This window comes from Oryctolagus cuniculus, chromosome 16, assembly GCF_051225735.1.
Source record: "Oryctolagus cuniculus isolate XC-2025 breed Fujian yellow rabbit chromosome 16, ASM5122573v1, whole genome shotgun sequence".
Taxonomy (NCBI): domain Eukaryota; kingdom Metazoa; phylum Chordata; class Mammalia; order Lagomorpha; family Leporidae; genus Oryctolagus; species Oryctolagus cuniculus.
The window spans coordinates 18,390,175-18,410,270 of record NC_142882.1 but is presented as its reverse complement, the minus strand read 5'-3'; the positions used below and the strand labels follow the sequence as shown (position 1 = coordinate 18,410,270).

At 55.1% G+C, this 20,096-nt stretch overlaps 1 protein-coding gene across 6 annotated transcripts in view; it reads left to right on the top strand.

The window, feature by feature from the left end:
- Positions 1-7,096: 7,096 nt before the first annotated feature.
- Positions 7,097-20,096, top strand: part of DNMT1 (DNA methyltransferase 1) — a 53,811-nt gene continuing 40,811 nt past the window's right edge. For 2 of the 6 annotated variants that reach the window (XM_089316417.1, XM_089316416.1), the window contains exon 1: positions 17,423-17,667. In XM_089316417.1, coding sequence (XP_089172543.1) covers positions 17,588-17,667 — 80 coding nt within the window. In that variant the 5' untranslated portion in view covers positions 17,423-17,587. Of the gene's footprint in view, positions 7,282-17,414; positions 17,668-20,096 lie in introns of those variants that run through there. The other 4 variants (XM_070059152.2, XM_089316418.1, XM_089316419.1 and 1 more) reach the window with 3 other exon arrangements.

The following is a 20,096-nucleotide window of genomic DNA, read 5'->3' as shown; positions in this document are numbered from 1 at the left end:
GGCCCCTTTTCCCTCCCAGTTATGTCTGTCTCCCAGGGAGCTGGAGGGGGGCTCCTGTGGGTCTAGATGCCTCCTGGGGTGCAGGTTCCCCAAAGCACCTGGGGGGCAGCAGGGATGCCCAAGTGCTTGAGTTCCTGCCACCCTTGTGGGAGACCCACTCTTGGCTTTGGCCTGGTGGCCAGCTCCAGCTGTTGTGGTCATTCGGGGACTGAGCCAGTGGATGGGAGACCTCTCTGTCTCTCCCTCTCTGTCACTCTGCCTTTCAAATAAATGAAAACCTGAAAAAAAAAAAGCGCCCTAATGGAGAAGTGGGTTCAGAGAGGTTAAGCAACCCCACTCAGGGTCACGCAACGCCAGCCACAGCAGCACCTGCCCATCTAGATTCCTATCCAGCCGGCTGGCTGGAGAGAGGCCCCTCATCCCCCTCTGGGCTGTAGAAGGGAGGGACCAAAACCTCACCCAGGACCAGGAAGAGCCCAGATAAGATGCAGCTGCGGGTAGGTGACGAATCCCCTTCCCCGGAGGCACAGGCTCAGCAGAAAACTTAAAGACAGGCCTGGAGTTGCCTTCTGCTTCTTAAAGACATATTTGTTTCAAAAGGCAGAGTTAGGGAGAGATAAGAGACACACAGAGAAAGTAATCTTCCATCTGCTGGTTCATACCTTGGATGACTGCAAGCCGGGTGCCTGGAGCTCCATCCGGGTCTCCCATGCGGGTGCAGGGGCCCAAGCACTTGGGCCGTTTGCTGCTGCTTTCCCAGGCCATCAGCAGGGAGCTGGATCAGAAGGGAGCAGCCGGGACTTGGAACTGGTTAGTGCCCACACGGGATGCTGGCGTCACAGGCGGTGGCGTGACCCGCTGTGCCACAGTGCCGGCTCCCAGGCCTGGAGTTTCGGTGGCTGGAGCCCCACCTGGGATTGAGGGCTGAGGAGAGGGATGGGGAGGAGGCACTGACCACGCCAGGGTAGGTAAACATTTCCCAAATACCCGCATGCTTCAGGCCTCTGCGCAAATGCCACCCGCCTCCTCCTCGGAGCCCTCCCTGACCACTCCCCTCCCTCTAGCCCCTTGCCTGTTTTATCATCGGGCAGCATAGTCCAGGTTGATCTATCCATCTCCCTACAGTGAGATATGAACGCCTGGAAGATAGGACTCTGCCTGTCTTACTCATCAATAAGACATTCACCTGGCAGCTTAAATGGCCCCTGGCGCGCGCCGTCCTCAGCACCTGCGCACCTGCCAGTCGCCCTGCTTGGACTGCCCACACACAGTGGGTGCTCAGTGAAGGCCGGACACAGGTGACGGCCGTCACACTGAATATTAAACGTGAAAATGTGGCACGGCGGGTGGTTGGTGCAGCCATGGAGAGACGCTGCCCGCGACACCTACTTCCTGTGTCGCAAGCCCTGGCTTCAAGTTTTGCACAAGTTCTGGCTTCGTGCTACTGCTCACCTTGGCGGGGGGTGGCAGGTGATGGCTCTAGTGACTGGGTCCCTGTCACCCATGTGGGAGACCTGGATGGAGTTCTTGGTTCCTGGCTTTGGCTTGGCCCAGCTCCAGCCATTGTGGGCACTTGAGATCTTTCTGTCTCTCTCTCTCTCTCTCTCTCTCTCTCTCTCTCTCTCTCTCTGTCCGTCACTGTGCCTTTCACTTTCAAATAAATAAATCTTTTAAAACAACCTAGTAAGTCATATCCTGCATTCTTTGGAGACCGTCTTGGAGCTATGAGTAATTGCAGTAATTGTACACACGACCACGGGAGGCCTGGGTAGTGATGGGAGCACTTTACCTGGGAGAGCTACTGGCATGCTCACACCAGCCCAGGCAGCGGGCACTATCATCCCTCCGCTCCTCTGACAGGTAAGGAAGGCAAGGCCCCAGTAGATCGGGTAGCCCACGCAAGGGCAAGAACTAGGTGAGGGGCCGGCGCTGTGGTGTGGAGGGTAAAGCTGCCACCTGCAGTGCTGGCATCCCATAGGGGCACCGGTTCGAGTCCTGGCTGCTCCACTTCCGATCCAGCTCTCTGCTGTGGCCTGGGAAAGCAGTAGAAGATGACCCAGGTGCTTGGGCCCCTGCACCCACTGGGAGACCCGGAAGAAGCTCCTGGTTCTTGGCTCCAGGTCGGCACAGCTCCAGCCATTGTGGCCAATTGGGGAGTGAACCAGCAGGTGGAAGACCTCTCTCTCTCTCTCTCTCTCTCTCTGCCTCTGCCTTTCAAATAAAATAAATAAATCTTAGAGAGAGAGAGAGAGAGCGCACTTGGTGAGCAGAGGAACTGGCACTTGAACTCAGGCAGTCCTTGAAGAGGGCAACCATCTCAGATTCTCCTGCACAGCCCAGTTTGAGAATCGGATTGGCTGACAGCTCTGAAACCTGGGCGCCTATGGGATGCGTGTGTGACGCCGTGGGCTGCCCACGTGCCGTGCCGGAGAGCTTGGTCTGAACTCGGTTCCTCTGCTTCGGATTCCAGCTTCCCGCTGATGTGCCCTCGGGAGCAGCAGCGATGGCTCGGGTTCTTGGGTCTCCACCACCCATGTGGGAGACGCAGATGGGGTTCCCGGCCCCTGGCTTCATTCCACCTGGCCAGGCCCAGCTGTTGCAGGAGACTGGGAAGTGAACCAGTGGGTGAAAGACCTCTCTCTCTCTCTGAAATAAAATGAAAATAAATAGTATAAAAGATGAAAGAACACACTCCATGGAGTTTCCTAAGAACGCATCATTCTGTTACATGACCTCAGTAAAATCTTATGTTTTAAAAAAGATTTATGTAGGTCAGCGCTGTGGCGTAGTGGGTAAAGCCTCTGCCTGCAGTGCTGGGTCAAGTCCCGGCTGCTCCACTTCTGATCCATCTCTCTGCTGTGTCCTGAGAAAGCAGTGGAAGATGGCCCAGGTCTTTGGGCCCCTGCACCCACGTGGGAGACCCAGAGGATGCGCCTGGCTCCCGGCTTTGGATTGGCGCAGCTCCGGCGCTGCGGCCATTTGGGGAGTGAACCATCGGATGGAAGACCTCTCTCTCTCTCTCTCTCTCTCTGCCTCTGCCTCTGCCTCTCTGTAATTCTGACTTTCAAGTAAACAAATTAAACCTTTAAAAAATAAAAAAATATTTATTTATTTATTTATTTACTTGAAAGGCAGAGAGAGACACAGAGAGAAAGAGGTCTTCCATCTGCTGATTCACTTCCCAAATGGCTGCAACGGCCAAGACTGGGCCAGGCAGAAGCCAGGAGCCAGGAAGTCCAGTCGGGTCTCCCACGTGGGTGGAGGGGCCCAAGTATTTGGGCTGCCTTCCCAGGTGCATTAGCAGGGAACTGGACCAGAAGCAAAGCAACCGGGGCTCGAACTGGCACTATGATACGGGACGCTGGCATTGCAGGCGGCAGCTTAACCTGCTGTTAACCACAACGCTGGTCCCAGTAAAATTTTCGGAAGCAAGGAACCCACAAACCTTAACCAAATTTCACCTTCAGGTCCACCGCGGACCTAAAGGGCAGAAGGACATCGCAGCTCACGGGTGACAAGCAGTTGTCGGCTTAGTCTCTTTGGCCCAGCACGTTTTCTGAGCTCGTCTTTGGTTTTTGTGACTTTGACACTTTTTTGAGAAATACAGGTGGGTAAGCGGTAGCAAGTCTCTCCACTTGGGTCTGTCTGATACTTCCTTCTAAGGGGTTTCAGGCTGTGATGTTTTGGCTAGAGGACCCCGGAAGTGACCGGTCGCAGTCAACAGTCAGCGTGGTGTGGCTGGTTAAGCCGCCATTCCCAATGCTGCCGTCCCATACTGAGGCATGGGTTCGAGTCCCAGCTGCTTTGCTTCCGATCCAGCTCACTGCTCATGGGCCTGGGGGATGCCATCTGCCTATAACAGCCAGCACTGGGCCAGGCCAAAGCCAGGAACCCTGGTTTCTCACGTGGGTGGGCCATCATGTGCTGGACGCATTAGCAGGGAGCTGGATCAGAGGCATGGAAAGACTTGAACCAGGTGCTCCATGTGGGCGTCCCGAAGAGGTGTCTTAACTGCTGGGCCGAATACCCGTTGCTCATGAACTTTGAAAACCCCCCTGTACTTTCCCAAAATTCAAACGGCCAATGTCCACCATCTTTCCCGGAGTGTTTTGTCAAGGGATAGTTCCATCTGACAGAAAAGGGAAATGAAGCTGGCCAGACGTGATTCATCTTGGCGCCGACTGTGGTGTGAAGGGTGCGTTCTGTGATGCTAGAGAAGCCAGATTTGAATCTCAAATCCAACGCGGGACAGCCAAGCGCCCTTGGCCAGGCTGCCTGACAACTCTCAGTTTTGCCGTCTGTAAAATGGGTTTGTTAATCATTGTAGCCCCTGAGGCAATGTGGGGAAAGCAACTTGGGAAAAGGGGCAGTTTCCCCAAAGGCAAATGTGACTTGCAAAAGAGCAGCAATTTAATTCCAGGTGTTGGCCTACGAGAAATGAAAACACACAAGGGAGTCTTCGAAGTCTGTGGAAGGTGTGTGTGTTTGGTACAGCGGTTAAGCCACCAACTGTGGCGCCAGCATCCCACACTGCGGCTCTGGTTCCAGTCCGAGCTGCTCCGCTTCCGATCCAGCTCCCTGCCGCTGGGCCTGGGGAAGCAGTAGAAGTGCTTGGGCCCCTGCATCCACAGGGCAGACCCGGAAGACGCTCCTGGCTCCAGGATTCGCAGGTGGCACCTCTATCCACTATGCCACAATGCCGGCCCCAATTTCTTTAAAAAAAAAAAAATAAAGATGTATTCATTCATTTGTTTGAAAGGCAGAGAGGCAACAAGAGAGAAAAAGGGAACGTCCACCTGTTGGTTCACTCCACAAATGGCTGCAGCTGCTGGATTTGGGTCAAACCAAAGCCAGGAGCCAGGGACCCCTCGGGGTCTCCCACATGCCTGGCAAGGACTCGGGTACTTGAGCCATCACCCGCTGCCTTTCCAGGCGCATTGGCAGAGAGTTGGAGCAGAAGCAGAGCAGCCAGGACTCGAAGTGGCGCTCTGATACAGGATGTAATGGGGTTCGAGTCCTGGCTGCTCCACTTCCGATCCAGCTCTCCGCTGTGGCCTGGGAAAGCAGTGGAGGATGGGCCAAGTGCTTGGGCCCCTGCACCTGCATGGGAGACCCAGAAGAAGCTCCTGGCTCCTGGGTTTAGCCTGCTGAGGCCATTTGAGGAGTTAACCAGAGGATGACAGAGATACAAGATTGATCTCTCTCTCTCCCTCTCTCTCTCTCTCTCTCTCTGTAATTCTTTCACGAATAAACAAAATGTCTCGTGTTCCGACAATGGCATCCCATTCAGCCATAAAAAGGGATGAATACTGCTACACACAGTAATCTTTTATTCGAACTTCCTCATACTAAAAGTCAAAAGGAAATCAAAAGCTTAAGAAGAAAAAAAAAGCTTCTTAAACACACACAAGGGGCTGGCACTGTGGCGTAGCAGGTAAAACCACCGCCTGCAGAGCTGGCATCCCACAGGGGTGCTGGCTCAAGTCCCTGCTGCTCCACTTCCCATCCAGCTCTCTGCTGTGGCCTGGGAAAGCAGTGGAGGATGGCCCAAGTGCTTGGGCCCCTGCACCTGCGTGGGAGACCCAGCGGAAGCTCCTGGCTCCTGGCTTCGGATTGGCATAGCTCCGGCCATTGTGGCCAATTGAGGAGTGAACCAGTGGATGGAAGACCTTTCTCTCTCTCTCTTTTCTCTATGTAACTCTGAATTTCAAGTAAAATAAATAAATTTTTAAACACACACACACACACACACACACAAATAGGGAGCCTGTGGGAAAAATACAGCTTCCAGGGGGCCCCTGCCAGGGCCCAGAGAATTTGAATCCAGGACCCAAGGCTGTTTTCCCTCCACACTGCTTCTCATGCAACGCATCCATGACTGGCATTGACCTTTTAAAAAAAATTTGTATTTACTTTTTTTTTTTTTTTTTTTTTTGACAGGCAGAGTGGACAGTGAGAGAGAGAGACAGAGAGAAAGGTCTTCCTTTGCCGTTGGTTCACCCTCCAATGGCCGGCGCGGCCGGCGCACTGCGGCCGGCACACCGCGCTGATCCGATGGCAGGAGCCAGGAGCCAGGTGCTTCTCCTGGTCTCCCATGGGGTGCAGGGCCCAAGCACCTGGGCCATCCTCCACTGCACTCCCGGGCCACAGCAGAGAGCTGGCCTGGAAGAGGGGCAACCGGGACAGAATCCGGCGCCCCAACCGGGACTAGAACCCAGTGTGCCGGCGCCGCTAGGCGGAGGATTAGCCTAGTGAGCTACGGCGCCGGCCCAAAAATTTGTATTTACTTAAAGGTTTATTTATTTATTTGAAAGAGTGCCAGATTGAGAGAGAGAGAGAGAGAGAGAGAGAGAGAGAATCTTCCACCCACTGGTTCACTTCCCAAATGGCCCCAACAGCCAGGTCTGGACCAGGCGGAATGCAGGAGCCAGGAGCTCCATCCAGGTCTCCCATGTGGGTCGCAGGTGTCCAAGCACTTGGTCCACCTTCCACTACTTTTCCAGGCATGTTAGCAGGGATCTGGATTGGAAGTAGAGCAGCCGGGTCTTGAACTGGCGCTCCGATATGGGATACCGGCGTCGCAGGCGGTGGCTTTACCCGCTGTGCCACAATGCGGGCCCTATGTTTTGGGGTTGTGTTTAGGTTGCAAGGGAAGCACCCAAGATCACTGTGGTTAGGGCAAGACTTGGGTGCTTGACAGAATGTCATTTCCGTGTGCTACAGTCAATGGTTCCCCTACAACGTGATTCTGTCCCCAAGGGGACAACTGGCGATGCCTGGGGACATTTTTGGCTGTCTGGCCTGGAGGGAGGAGAGGGACGTGGCACAGCACCCTGCACGTGCCGGACAGGTGCATGATACAGGGTCATTCGGTCCCCACGTGTTGGCCGTGCGCAGGTTGATAAATTCTCCGCTAAATGACGTGGGTGCCTTCCAGGTTCTCTCTAGGTGCTTAAGTGACTCAGGTTCCTCAACGGAGACTAGGAGAGCAGCTGGGAGCTTCTAGAGATGTCTCTGATGACCTGATTGGAGATTCTCGCGCCCCCTCTCTCGGCCAGGTGGTGTGAGTGCTGCAGAATCAGCTGCGACTGGTTAATTGGCTGTCCTTTCAGGGGAGGGGCTCCTCACGTGGAAACCCTCTGGCTTCACGGCCAAGGCCGGCCAGGTCCTTATATGCAGCCCCACGGGGTCAGGCACCCAAGCACTTGTTTGCAGCTCAGGAGTGGATGCTGTGCCTGTTACAACGCCTGTTACGACGCTCTCCAGGCGGCTGGCGATTCTGTGAGTTCCGACTGCTCTTTTTCCCTGCGGTCTGCTGGCTGTCGTGGGTCGTGGCCGTGGGCCCCGGGGGAGGTGGGAGAAGGCTGCAGAGAACCAAGGGGAGCAAGGCAGGGTGTGAGGGCCCGAGAGGAAGGGAGGTGGGCAGAGGTGTCCTAGGGGCTTGCCTAATCAGGATTCTGCGGTGGGCGCTGTGGGGTCTGCGGGTGTGATGCTGTGGCGGCTTGCCTGGGTCTTTGCACGGAGTTAGTGTGCTGGTTCTCCACGCTGTCCATCAGTGTTCCTCCACGCCAGTCCTCGGCCCCGGTGTGCTCCACCGTCTGTTTTCATGGGGACCGAATGCTGAGAACAGTCCTGCTCGTTTTTAATACCCCTTTGTGACATGTGGGAAAGTTAGGAAGCTTCGTTTTTGGGGGTCTGTGAATAAAGTTTTATTGGTGCACAGCCCCACAGAGCATCTAGTCATTGCCTGTAGTTCCTTTTTTAAGATTTGTTTTAGGCCGGCGCCGTGGCTCACTAGGCTAATCCTCCGCCTTGCGGTGCCTGCACACCGGGTTCTAGTCCCGGTTGAGGCGCCGGGTTCTGTCCCCGTTGCCCCTCTTCCCGTCCAGCTCTCTGCTGTGGCCAGGGAGTGCAGTGGAGGATGGCCCAAGTCCTTGGGCCCTGTACCCCATGGGAGACCAGGAGAAGCACCTGGCTCCTGGCTCCTGCCTTCGGATAGGCGGGGTGCGCCAGCTGCAGTGGCCATTGGAGGGTGAACCAACGGCAAAAGGAAGACCTTTCTCTCTGTCTCTCTCTCTCACTGTCCACTCTGCCTGTCCAAAAAACAAACAAAGACTACAGGGTCTATAGATGTTAAGATATTTACTGTCGGGGGCTGGTGGTGTGGCACAGCAGGTTAAAGTCCCGCCAGCATCCCATATGGGTGCCGGTTTGAGTCCCAGCTGTTCCCCTTGTGATCCAGCTCCCTGCTAATGCTCCTGGGAAAGCAGGTGGGGATGGCCTGGGTGCTTGGGTTCCTGCACCCACATGGGGGACCTGGAAGAAGCTTCTGGCTCTGGGCTTCAGATTGACTCGGCTCCAGCCATTGCTATTTGGGGAGTAAAGCGACAGATGGAAGACTTCTCTCTGTGTCTCTACCTCTCTCTGCAACTCCTTCCCCAAATGGCCCCAACGGCCAGGCTTGGACCAGGCTGAAACCAGGATCCAGAAACTCCAGCTGGGTCTCCCACGTGGGTGCAGGGGCTCAAGCGCCTTGGGCCATCCTCTGCTGCTTTCTCAGTTGCATTAGTGGGGAGCTGGAGCAGAAGTGGAGCAGCTGGGACTCGAACCGCTGCTTATAGGGGATGGCAGGTGGTGCACTACCCCTCTGCACCACAACACTGGCTCCTACTGAAAAAGAAATCGTGACCCCTGGGTATAGCGTTGCATTGTGTGGGTTGGTAACTGTCTGTTGTATTGTTGGTGATGTTGTGGGTAAGTGACTATAAATATTGTTTGTGCTTTTGTGAGAAGATAAGCAAAGTTCCAGGTTGAGTGTGAGGGCGAGAGGACTTGGAGCTTGAGTAGCCACCGCCGAGGGACTTCGCAGGGTGGCTGTGATGTCTGGGACCCCACCCCACCCCCGCAAGCAACCAAGATGAGTTCTGGTCTTTGTTCTGTGGCGTCGTCCCAGTTCATCCGTGACATTGCTGTGAGCTTTTGTTTTGCATTCCCGATGACTAATAACGAACTTGAAGAGACGTCTGCAAGAGCCAGGCTGTGTGGAAATCCTCTTTTGTCCGCGTCCTCAGAACGGGGTGGGCTGTCTTTTATGAACTTGAACTTGAGTTCTGGGAGCGCATCGTTGGGGCCTTGTTAGGCTGGGCTAGGGGGTTGGGTTGACCTTGAGCGGGCTGGGAAGCTGTTCAGGTGCATTCAATGAGGTAGAGAGGAAGTGGCAGGGTCTGACTTGAGTTACGGGAGGTTTGCTCGGCCTGCCGAGTGGAGGATAGACTGGGGAGAGGGCCGAGGGGCAGCCCAGGTAGGAGAAAGCTGAGGGGCCCTAGAAGGGCAGCTCGGGGGCCTGACTCCAGTGCTCTTGGAGGGAAGATCCAAAAAGAAAACCTGCACCTGATCCAGGGGCCCCGCAGAGGCAGGCGGCCCCGCCCAGCACATTCCGGAGGACTGGGGCATCCCCAGATCTGATGCCTGCTTTGGGCAAGTCACTTGCTCCTAGACAGTCTGAGGCCCACGCAAGGTGACAGTGACAAATATCCCTGTTGAGCTCCTACGTGCTGCCTCCAAGGGGCCTGGTGCCGACACAGGCTCAGGGCCGGTGATTGGCGGTGACTCAGCTTTTTGGGCTCAGGACACGCAGCCATCCCTCTGGCGCGCATGGCCTTTGTTCTTTGGGCTGGCTGGCTGACACCCGGGCCTTGCCTGGTCTCAGCGGAGAGTGGCCCTCCAGGGGAGGCTGGAATGTGGCCTGAGAAAGCAGGTGGCTCAAGCCCAAGGGCCTCTTTGTCTTACTTTGTCAAGTTATTTAAATATGTACTAGAAAGGCAGAACTGGAGGGAGAAAAATCCTCCACCTGCTGGTTCACTTTCCAAAGGCTTGCAAGAGCTGGGGGCTGGGCTAGATCAAAACCAGGAGCCAGAAACTCAATCCAATCGATCTCCCACATGGGTAGCTGGAGGCTGGGGACTAGAGCCATCACCTACTACCTGCCAGCGTGTGAATTAGGAAGTTGAATGGGAAACAGGCAGGATGTGATCCCAATTACTTTGATATGGGATGCAGGTGACCCATGGTGTGGCTTAACCTGCTGCACCACAATGCCAATTCCCTGACGAGCCATGTTGGGGGGGGGGTGGTTTGTGAGCACCGCTCTGGAGACAAAGTCGAGGCAGAGGGAAGGCCACCCGGAAGCTCCCCCTCGCTCCCCCTGCAGGCTCAGGTGCGGCCAGTTTCCAGGCCGCGCGGGAAGGAGGGAGTGGCGAAGCTGGTGGCCCAGGCGGCCACTACAGAGGATCCCAGAGGCCTCGGCATCCTTCCCCCACCCCACCCTCCCGGGCTTTATCTGACATCTGCAGTGGTCAGAGGAAAGCACGCAATGAGGGCGGGCGGGCAGGCGTCACACCTGGCTTTGCAACCTGACCTGCTCCGGGGCCTGGTTTCCGAGCAGGATGGAAATGCCATCGCTGTGGGGGACAAAGAGGCTTTGGAGCCGCCTCTGACTCCGCGCCAGGCGCCTCCCAGGCCCTGTGCACGCATGGAAGCAGTAGACAGTGTGTGTGTGTCACAAAGTGTGTGGAAAACGGTATTAGGAAGAAATAACGCATGGATTTTTTTTTTTTTCCTGCATGTACCAAAGTTTACCTTGAGTTCTGAACTTCTAGAAGTACCCTTGGTATTTTTATTCCTCTGGAGTTTGAAGTCTGTGAAGGGGTCAGTATACTGAGGCCCAAATCTGGCCCAGCCTCTCTGTGTTAATAAAGTTTTATCAAAACACAGCCATACTAGCAGAGAACTTGTATCTGCTGGGTCACTCCCCAAGCAGCTGCAGAAGCCAGGGCCGGGCCAGGTTGAAGCCAGGAGCCAGGAACTCCATCCTGATCTTCCACTTGGGTGGCAGGGGCCGTCACCTGCTGCCTTACTGGGTGCGTTGACAGGAAGCCGGATTGGAAGCCCAGTGGCTGGGATGCAGGTGTTACAAGCACCGCAACTCTGGTCCCTGTCTGGTTCTCTACAGAAGTTTGTTCATTCTTTGCTCTCGTGGGCCAGACAGAACACCATAGACACTACAACAGAACCTCTTGGGCTGCTACTCTGGCACGGTGGGTTGAGCCGCTTCCTACAACCCTGACATCCCATGTGGGCACCAGATCAAGTCCTGACTGGTCTTCCAATACAGACCCTGCTAATATGCCAGAGAGGGTAGCAGAAGACAGACCAAGTAACTTGGACCTCTGAACCCACCTGGGAGACCCGGATGGAGTTCCAGGTTCCTGGGTTCGGCTTGGACCAATCCTGGCTGTTACCATTTTGGGGAGTGACCCAGTAGATGGAAGATCTCTCTCCATCCCTCCCTCCCTCCCTCTCTGACTCTCAAATTTGTAAGGAATCTGACTGTGGTAAATATTATAAAGGAGTAGGGTACAAGTTGAATCTCCCTTATCTAAAATGCTTGGGACCTGAAGTGTTAGATTCTAGAGTTTTTTTAGTTTTGGAATATCCGTGTATTTTATGGGACATCTTGGGTAGGGGACCCAAGTCTCAACACAAAATCCATTCATTTCTAATGCATCTTCTATATATAGCCTGATGGTGACTTTACACACTGGTTTTACTTAATTACTTGAGAGGCAGAGGGAGATCTTCCATCTGCTAGTTCACTCTCCAAATGGCCTTTCAGGGTGATGGGGGCCCAAGCACTCTGCCAGGTGCACTGGCAGGGAGGGAGATTGGAAGCAGAGCAGCTGGGACTAGAACCTGTGCTTGGTGCTCGGGTACAGGCCGCTGGCATTGCAGGCAATGGTTTCCTCCACCAGGCCACGACCCTAGCCCCAGCACACCCGTGCCTAGGCTGGGACTCCTCTCCTGAGGTCGGGTGAAGAATTTTCCGCTTCTGGTGCTGTGTTGGTGCTCGGAAAACCTTGGACTTTTTTTTTTTTTTTTTTTTTTTTAGATTAGGGATAGCGTGAGCAGGGGACGAGGATTTGCTTCCAGGTGACAGGTGATCTGGGCAGCCCTCGGTGTGGAGGCAAACTGGGAGCTGTGTGAGTCTCCCTGAAGGGGAGTCCAGTCAGAAGGGACAGCAGAAGCCAAGGCCCTGAGGCGTGGTTGACGCTTGAAAGCATACAAGTGAGTCAAAGCCAGAACTTAGTGACGGGAATGAGATGCGTCCAGGCAGGATCCTATAAACGGAATAAAGTGCTAAGGTTTTCTTTTTAAGAGCAGTGGGAAGCTTTGAAAGATCTAAAGGAGGAAGAAGAAAATGCTATAACTTCATTTTTTAAAAGCTTTTGTTGCAGTGTGCAGAAAGGACTGTCTGGGGAAGCTGGGAGACCAGAGAGGAAGCTGTTGGAATAGTCCAGCAGATGATGGGGCCCGTGTGCTGGGGGGGGGGGGGGGCAGCAGGGTAGATAAGGAGAAAAGCTTGGGTTACATTTCAGAGGAAGAACCAAAGGAAGTTGCTTATACGAGGGGACTTCAAAAAGTCCCTCAGATGATAGAATTGAAAGATAGGATTATTTGTGCAAGCATTTCTTGAAGTCCATGAAGTTTTTCCTCTTCTGGTGGAAGAAATTTTGTTTGTTTGAAAGGCAGAGTGACGTGGGTAGGGAGGGGGAGAGAAAGGGCAGAGATCTTCTATCTGCTGGTTCATTCCCCAAATGCCTGCAAGCCCCAGGGTTGGGCCAGGAACTGCGTCCAGGCCTCCCAGGTGGGCGGCCAGGGCCCAAGTCCTTGGACCATCACCTGCTTCCTCGGGTGCATCAGGGAGCTGGATCAGAAGCAGGAAACCTGGGACTCAGATGGGGACTCTGCTTAGAGGATGCCGGCATTGTAGGCAGAGGCTTAACCCGTCGCACCCTAACACTGGCCCCTCATGCACAGAAATACTAAAGATAGTGTAGAAAACTACCTTCAGGCTGGGCGTAGAAGATGCGTAGGAAACGGTGAGCTTTGTGTTCAGATGTGCGTTCCCGCCTCCTCTGGTTATACATAGGCAAATATTCCAAAAATCAATGTATAAAATTTGACATGCCTCTGGTTTTAAGCATTTTGGGTCAGGGGTACTCCGCTTGCATTTCCCTTTGTGGTTGTTAGCAATTGAATTCAATAAGTCTGCTAAAGGGTTCAGTACAGTTCCTAAGCACTAAGTATTATGTTATAAGCTGTTACTTTGGGTCTTATTCGTAGTATTTTTCAGGCTTCTCAAACTTTCATGTGTAACTCGGGGCAACCAGAAAGTCTGAGGTCGGACCCTTCACCAGCTGTGGGGGGAATCCATGCACGAGAGTGTGTGTGCGTGCACAGTGCAGTAAATCCCTCGTCGAGGCTGGTACAGTGGCATAGGAGGGTAAGCCACTGCTAGGGACGACAGCTTCCCATATCCAAGAGCTGGCTCGAGTCCTGGAACAGCTAGCCTCCTGCTACTGTGCCCAGGATGGCAGCAGTGATGGCGCAAGTCCTCGAGTCCCTGCCAGCCCTGTGAGACCCAGCTGGAGTTCCCGGCCCGGCCATGGCTGTTGTGGCCACTTGGGGAATGAGTGAGCACAGGAAGAGCTCTATGCTCTCTCCCTGTGCTTGCCCCCCCCCCCCCCCGTCACTTTGCCTTTGAAGTCCATGAATATGGGGCCGGCATGGTGGCAAAGCAGGTAAAGTTACTGCTTGTGAAGCCAGCATCCCATATGGACGTCAGTTTCTGCCTTGACTGCTCTGCTTCCGATCCAGCTCCCGGCTAATGGCCTGGGAAAAGCAGAGGATGATGACTGAACTACTTGGGCCCCTGCCACCCTGTCAGACCCGGAATGAAGCTTCTGGCTTCTACCTGGCCCAGCCCTGGCCACTGCAGCCATGTGGGGAGTGAACTAGCAGGTAGAAGGGGCCTGTCTCTGGGCCTGTCTCTGGGCCTGTCTCTGGGCCTGTCTCTGGGCCTGTCTCACTTTTCAATAAACAAGTCCTCAAAAATCATAAATTCTATAACACAAATATATTACTACAAAAATGTTAAATAGATGATACATTTTAGTTCTCCTAGAGTTTTAATTTTTGCTGGAGGCTGTTTCTTTAAGATCTACTTACTTGAAAGTCAGACAGATTCCCTCCCCTGGTTTACTCCGCTGCTGGTCACAACCACCAGGACTGGGCCAGGCTGAAGCCAGGATCCTCATCTAGGTCCCCTCCCACATGAGTGGCAAAGCAATGAGGCCATCTACCACTGCTTTTCCCAGGCCATGAGCGGGAAGTTGAAAGTGGAGCAGCCGGGATGTGAACCAGCACCCATATGGGATGCTGGTGCCACAGGTGGTGGCTTTACCCACTATGCCACAGCGCCAGCCCCAAGCTCTTCTTGAAAGGGCTGGTGTGCCGGCGCCGCGGCTCACTAGGCTAATCCTCCGCCTTGCGGCGCCGGCACACCGGGTTCTAGTCCCGGTAGGGGCGCCAGATTCTGTCCCGGTTGCCCCTCTTCCAGGCCAGCCCTCTGCTGTGGCCAGGGAGTGCAGTGGAGGATGGCCCAGGTGCTTGGGCCCTGCACCCCATGAGAGACCAGGAAAAGCACCTGGCTCCTGGCTCCTGCCATCGGATCAGCGCGGTGCGCCGGCCGCAGCGCGCCAGCCGCGGCGGCCATTGGAGGGTGAACCAACGGCAAAGGAAGACCTTTCTCTCTGTCTCTCTCTCTCACTGTCCACTCTGCCTGTCAAAAAATAAAATAAAAAATAAAAAAAAAGGGCTGGTGTGAGCCTTTGGCCTGGTGGCTAAGGTGCCCGTGTCCATTTCAGAGTGCCTGAGACTGCTCCCAGGCTCTGACTCTTGACTCCAGCTTCCTGCTAAGGTGCACCCTGGGAGGTAGCACTAGTGGCTCCCTGCCACCCATGTGAGACCGGGGCTGAGTTCCTGGACTCTGGCTTAGAGCTAACTCAGCCCCGATGAGTGGAATGTAGGGAGTGAACCAGTGGATGGGAGTCCTTTCTCTGTCTCAAAGTCTAATATAGGAATGAGTTTTTTTAACACTTCAGTTTTATTGAACCATGTAAAAGTTACCACTTAAATCGTTTCTAAATGTACAGTAGTATCAACTACATGCACATTGTGCAATAGATCTCTCTGGAATTTTTCCCTGGAAAAGTGAAACTCCCCCTTGGACAATTTCCCTTTCCTCATTCCCTCCAGTCCCTGATAACCAGCAATCTACTTTCGGTTTCTAAGATTTTTGACCGGTTTAGATCTTAATCTCTTTGTCTCCCTTCCTCCTTCCCTCTTTCTCTGTTAAGAGTTATTTGAAAGACAGTGACAAGAGGGGGAGAACAGATTTTTCATCTATTCACTCCCCAAATGGCCACAACAGTCAGGTCTAGGCCAGGCCAAAGCCAGGAGTCAGGAGCTCCATCCAGGTCTCCCACGTGGGTGGCAGGGGCCCAGGTACTTGGACATCACTCATTCACTGCCTTCCCAGGTATGTAACAAGGAGTTGGATCTGACACACAGATCTGTTCACTGGCTCATTCCCCAAATGGCTGCAATAGCCAGGGCTGAGCCAGGCTGCAGCCAGGAGCCAGGAGCTCCATCTAGGTCTCCCGCGTGGGTGGCAGGGATCCAAGCACTTGGGCCATCTTCTGCTTTCCCAGGCACATTAGCAGGGAACTGGACGGGAAGTGCAACAGTTGGGTCTTGAACTGGCGCCCATATAGAAATCCGGTGCTGCAGGCTGTGGCTTTAACCTGCTGCACCACAGCGCCGGGCCCCCACATTTCTTCTGTTTATCTGAACATTTGGATTGCTTCTACCCTGGGCTACTGTGGAGAATGCTATAATGAAGATGAGTATGCAAATACGTTGAACATCCTGTTTTCAACTCTTTTGAATATAAACCCAGAAGTGGGATGGCCAGATCATGTGTTAATTCTACTTATAATTTTTTAAGGAACTTCTCCTGTTCTCCTTGATGGCTGCACCACTTTATCTCACTGCCAACAGAGCAAGGGTTCCAATGTCTCCATGTTGTCACTAATGTTTAAAATTGATAGTGATTGTCTTTTGTGTTCTTCGAGATTTCTTTGTTTATGAAAGGCAGAGTGAGGTGTGTGTATGGGGAGGGGGGGGGAGACCTTCCCATCTGATGGTTCACTCCCCAAATGGCCACAGCGGCCAGGAGCCCAGAACTCCGTCTAGCTCTCCCACATGGGTCACAAGGGCGTCCTGGGCTGCCTTCCCGGGAGCATTAGCAGGGAGCAGGATCCGAAGCGGAGCGGTCGGGACTAGAACCAACGCTCTGATATGGGATGCTGACTCTGTAGCCTGCCCCAGTAGTGGCCACCTTAACAGGCGTGGGGTGAGAACTTCAGTGGTTTAGATTTGCATTTCCCTGATGCCTGGTGATCAGCACATTTTCCCAGCTTGTACATCTTTGGGTAACTGTATTTAAATCCTTGGCTTACTTCTACATGGAGTTACTTGTTTGTTGTTAAGAATTATTTTATTCTGGATATCCTCATCAGACGGTTAAAATATTTTCTCCCATTCCGTGTGTTGCCTTTTCACTGTTTGCTTTGCTGTGCATATGTTTTTTAAGCTTGATGGATTCCCCTTTGTTAGCTTTTGTCCTATCCAGGGAGCCATTCCCGAATCCATATCCTGGAGCTTTCTCCCATGTGTGTTCCCTGTAGTTGCAGGTCCCACACTTAGGTCTTTAATGTGTTTTTTGTTTTTGGTTTTAGTTATGAGTTAGAATTTTGCGTTTCCTGGTTTGCTCTCCAAACCCAAAACGGCCGGAAAGCAGGAGCCTGCAGCTCCATCTGGGCCTCCCATGTGGTGGAGGGAACCAAGCACTTGGGCCATCTTCCCCGGGCTCTCCCAAGCGCACCAGCAGGGAGCTGGGCTAGAAGCCTAGGGGCTGGGACTCCATGCAGCGCTCTGATGCGGTCTGCTGGCCTCGCAAACCGCGGTGCCACCCTGCAGGCCCCTTTATTCCATTGAGTTTTTATAGATGGTGAAGGGTAAGGGTTGGGGTCTGTTCCGTTGCGTGAGGTTACCCAAGTCTCCCGGCATTGGCTACTGAGGAGGCTGTCCTCCCGCTGTGTCCCCGGCCCCCGGGTAACGTGAGATCCTCGGTGCAAGCTACAGATCCCGGTGCATCCCCAATTAGTCGGGGCTCACGGATGAGCCCCGGTGCCCTGTGCAAGGTCACGGGGCGCGCACACGGATGGAGGCTGGCTCGGAACCGAGGACCTCCACTCGAGCGCTCACACGCTCCTAACCCCCCGCGGCTACTCGCTGCTAGATCCCCAGCACGCCACAGAGAATGAATGAACGAATGACTCGCCGCGGGCACAGCGCCCCGAGCTCCGCTCCGGAGCACACGCAGGCGCTCGGACGAGCCCATTGCCCCGCATAGGGGAGTGTGCCCACCTCGCGCATGCGCGCCGCGCTCCGTCGGCCCGCCTGCACATGGTACGGCCTCCTCTGCGTGGTACGTCCCGCCTTCCCCTGCGCCAGGGCCGGGGTGGTAGACACCGCCTCTGCGCGCTGCCCCTCCCCGTTGGTTTCCGCGCGAAAAGCCGGGGCTGCCTGCGCTGCTGCTGCCGCTTCTGCTGCAGCGTCCGCGATGCCGGCCCGCACCGCCCCAGCCCGTGTGCCTGCTCTGGCCGCCCCGGCCATCTCGCTGCCCGATGATGTCCGTAGGCGGTAGGTGCTGCGTGGGGTGGGGGCCTGGACTCGGGGCTGGGGTGGGGGGTGGGAGGCAGGGCGCCGGGGTGGGGGGTGGCTTCCCCTCAGGGTGGCCCGTGGTCGCTGCTGACAGCCGGGCGCGCATGCGCTGGGCAGTGGGGCGCGCGGCGGCGGTTGGCGCGGGCCGGGTGGCACTTCCGGTCGCGCGCGTCCCTGGGCATTTGGCGCCAAAATGGGCCGAGGCCCCTCGTAGCTCCTTGGTGACTAGAAACTTGGGGGTGGCGTCTCGTTGGATTCTTTGCCCCTCGCCCTGCCCTAAACACGACAAACTTCGCAGTCCCTGTCTTTCCGAGCGGCCGTGGGCCGGGCTCCTGCCGCCAGCCTGGTCGCGCAGGAAGTGGGCAGCCCGGGGCCTCCGGACAGCCCCCGGCCCCGACACTCGGGCTTCCACTTCCGGCGCCCGGCCCGATTCTCTGGGGGCGCTTCAGGGGGCTCCCGGGTAGCCCCCGAGCTGCATGTCCTGATCATGGCCTCCAGGGATGGACCTCTCCCGATGGGGGTCCCCGGAGCGCGGGGCCCACGTTGGCGAGCCTGGGTTTCCGTGGGGGGCTCCCTCCTCCCCCTTGGGTCACCTGGGGACTGCAGGGGTCTTCCTCGCCCCGCCGGGCAAGGCGTATTCCGTGCACGCAGGGGTTAGTGCCAGGGCCCAGATCCTAGCAGCCTGCAGGCTACTCAATGGTCACTTCTAGCAAACCTGCAGCTGGGAGCTGTGGGCACCAAAGACGCTGAGTTTTGCAGCGCGCGCGTGTGTGTAGGGGGCCGGTGGCCAATGTCGTGGGCCCCGGGCCGCAGTAATTGATGACTCCGTCGAGGCTTCGGCGCGCAGCGTTGGGCGGGAACATGGGCCCTGGTCTTTGGATCCTGGAGGGCATCGATTCATTCCTGAAAACTTGTTGCGAGGGAGGTGTGCATGAGTCACGCGAAGCCTGGCCAGGCCTGGGCGCTTCCAGCCGGGTCTGTGTACCCTCTCGTGGCTGCTACTCTAAAATTTACCACCCCCCCGGGGGGGGGAGGGCTGGGGAGTCATGCCAGGCATTTGGAGGTGGGGTAAGATGCGGGTGAGAGTCTTTTGTTCTCGGTGGATTTGTTTGTTTCAAAGACATACAGAGAGATATAGAGATAGAGAGCTCCCATCGACTGATTCACTCCACAAATTGTGCAAGGAAACCAGGAGCCTAGGATTCCATCGGGGACTCTGATGCGGGTGTAGGGGCTCCAGGCACTTGGGCCGTCTTCCGCTGCCTTCCCGGGTACATAAAGAGCGAGCTGGACGGGAGGTAGCGCACTCTGGACTCCAACCAGCACCCACAGGCTGGTGTCGCAGGTGGTGTCCTAACCCACTGTGCCACCACACCGGGCCCTTAAATTCTTCACCACAGTGAAGAGTAGGTAAGTGTGTCTTGTTGAATAACTTCTTTTTCTTTAAAGATTTTTATTTGAGAAGTAGAGTTAGTGAGAGGGGTCTTCAGTCTGCTGGTTCACTCCCTAAATGGTTGCAACGCCCGCAGCGGAGCTGAGCCGATCCGGAGCCAAGAGCGTCTTCCAGGTCTCCCACGTGGGTGCAGGGGCCCAAGCATTTGGGCCATCTTCTGTCTTCTCAAGCCATAGCAGCGAGCTGGGTTGGAAGAAGAGCAGCTGGGACTAGAACGGACACCCATATGGGATGCTGGCGCCGCAGGCAGAGGATTAACCTACTGTGCCGTAGCACCGGCCTCGCTGAATCATTTTTACCATGATCTGCATCCCCCCAGTTCTGTCTGAAAAGCAGTGAGGTTTTTTCATCTACTGTCTTACTCCCCAGGTGTTGGGGCTGGGCCACGTTGAAGCCAGGAACCCTGGACTCGCCTGGGTATAGCCCCTCTGGGTGGCAGGGGCCCAAGTACTTAAGCCATCACCCACCGCCTCCCAGGGTGTGGGTTAGCAGGGAGCTGGATCAGAAGCGGAGGACTCGGGTCTCGAACCCCGGCACTCCGATATAGGATGCTGACATCCCGGGCAGCAATCTAGCTGCCGCGCCGCATGCCTGCCCCTGAGCTGACTTGAGGCGGAAGCAGAATTGGACAAGTACTGGCTGTTGTGGCCTAATCAGGAGTTTGGACCCAGTTTTGTCTGAATTCTGCCTTCACCAGCTCCTTGGTGACCTTGGACGAGCGAATGCTATCGCGTCATCTGAAGACGCATGATCCGGGCGTTGAACTCGTATCGGGTTCACTGAGAATACGCTTGGTACACAGAGGCTCCCCTAACATTGCCAACAGCAGTTTTGGCTTTTCTCCAGGTCCGCTTATCAGCCCCTAACTGGGAGGTACCTTGTTTTTTAAACTTAACCTGAGTTTATTAACATTCTTTTACTTGAACGAGTTAAAGAAAGGGAGAGACAGAGTCCT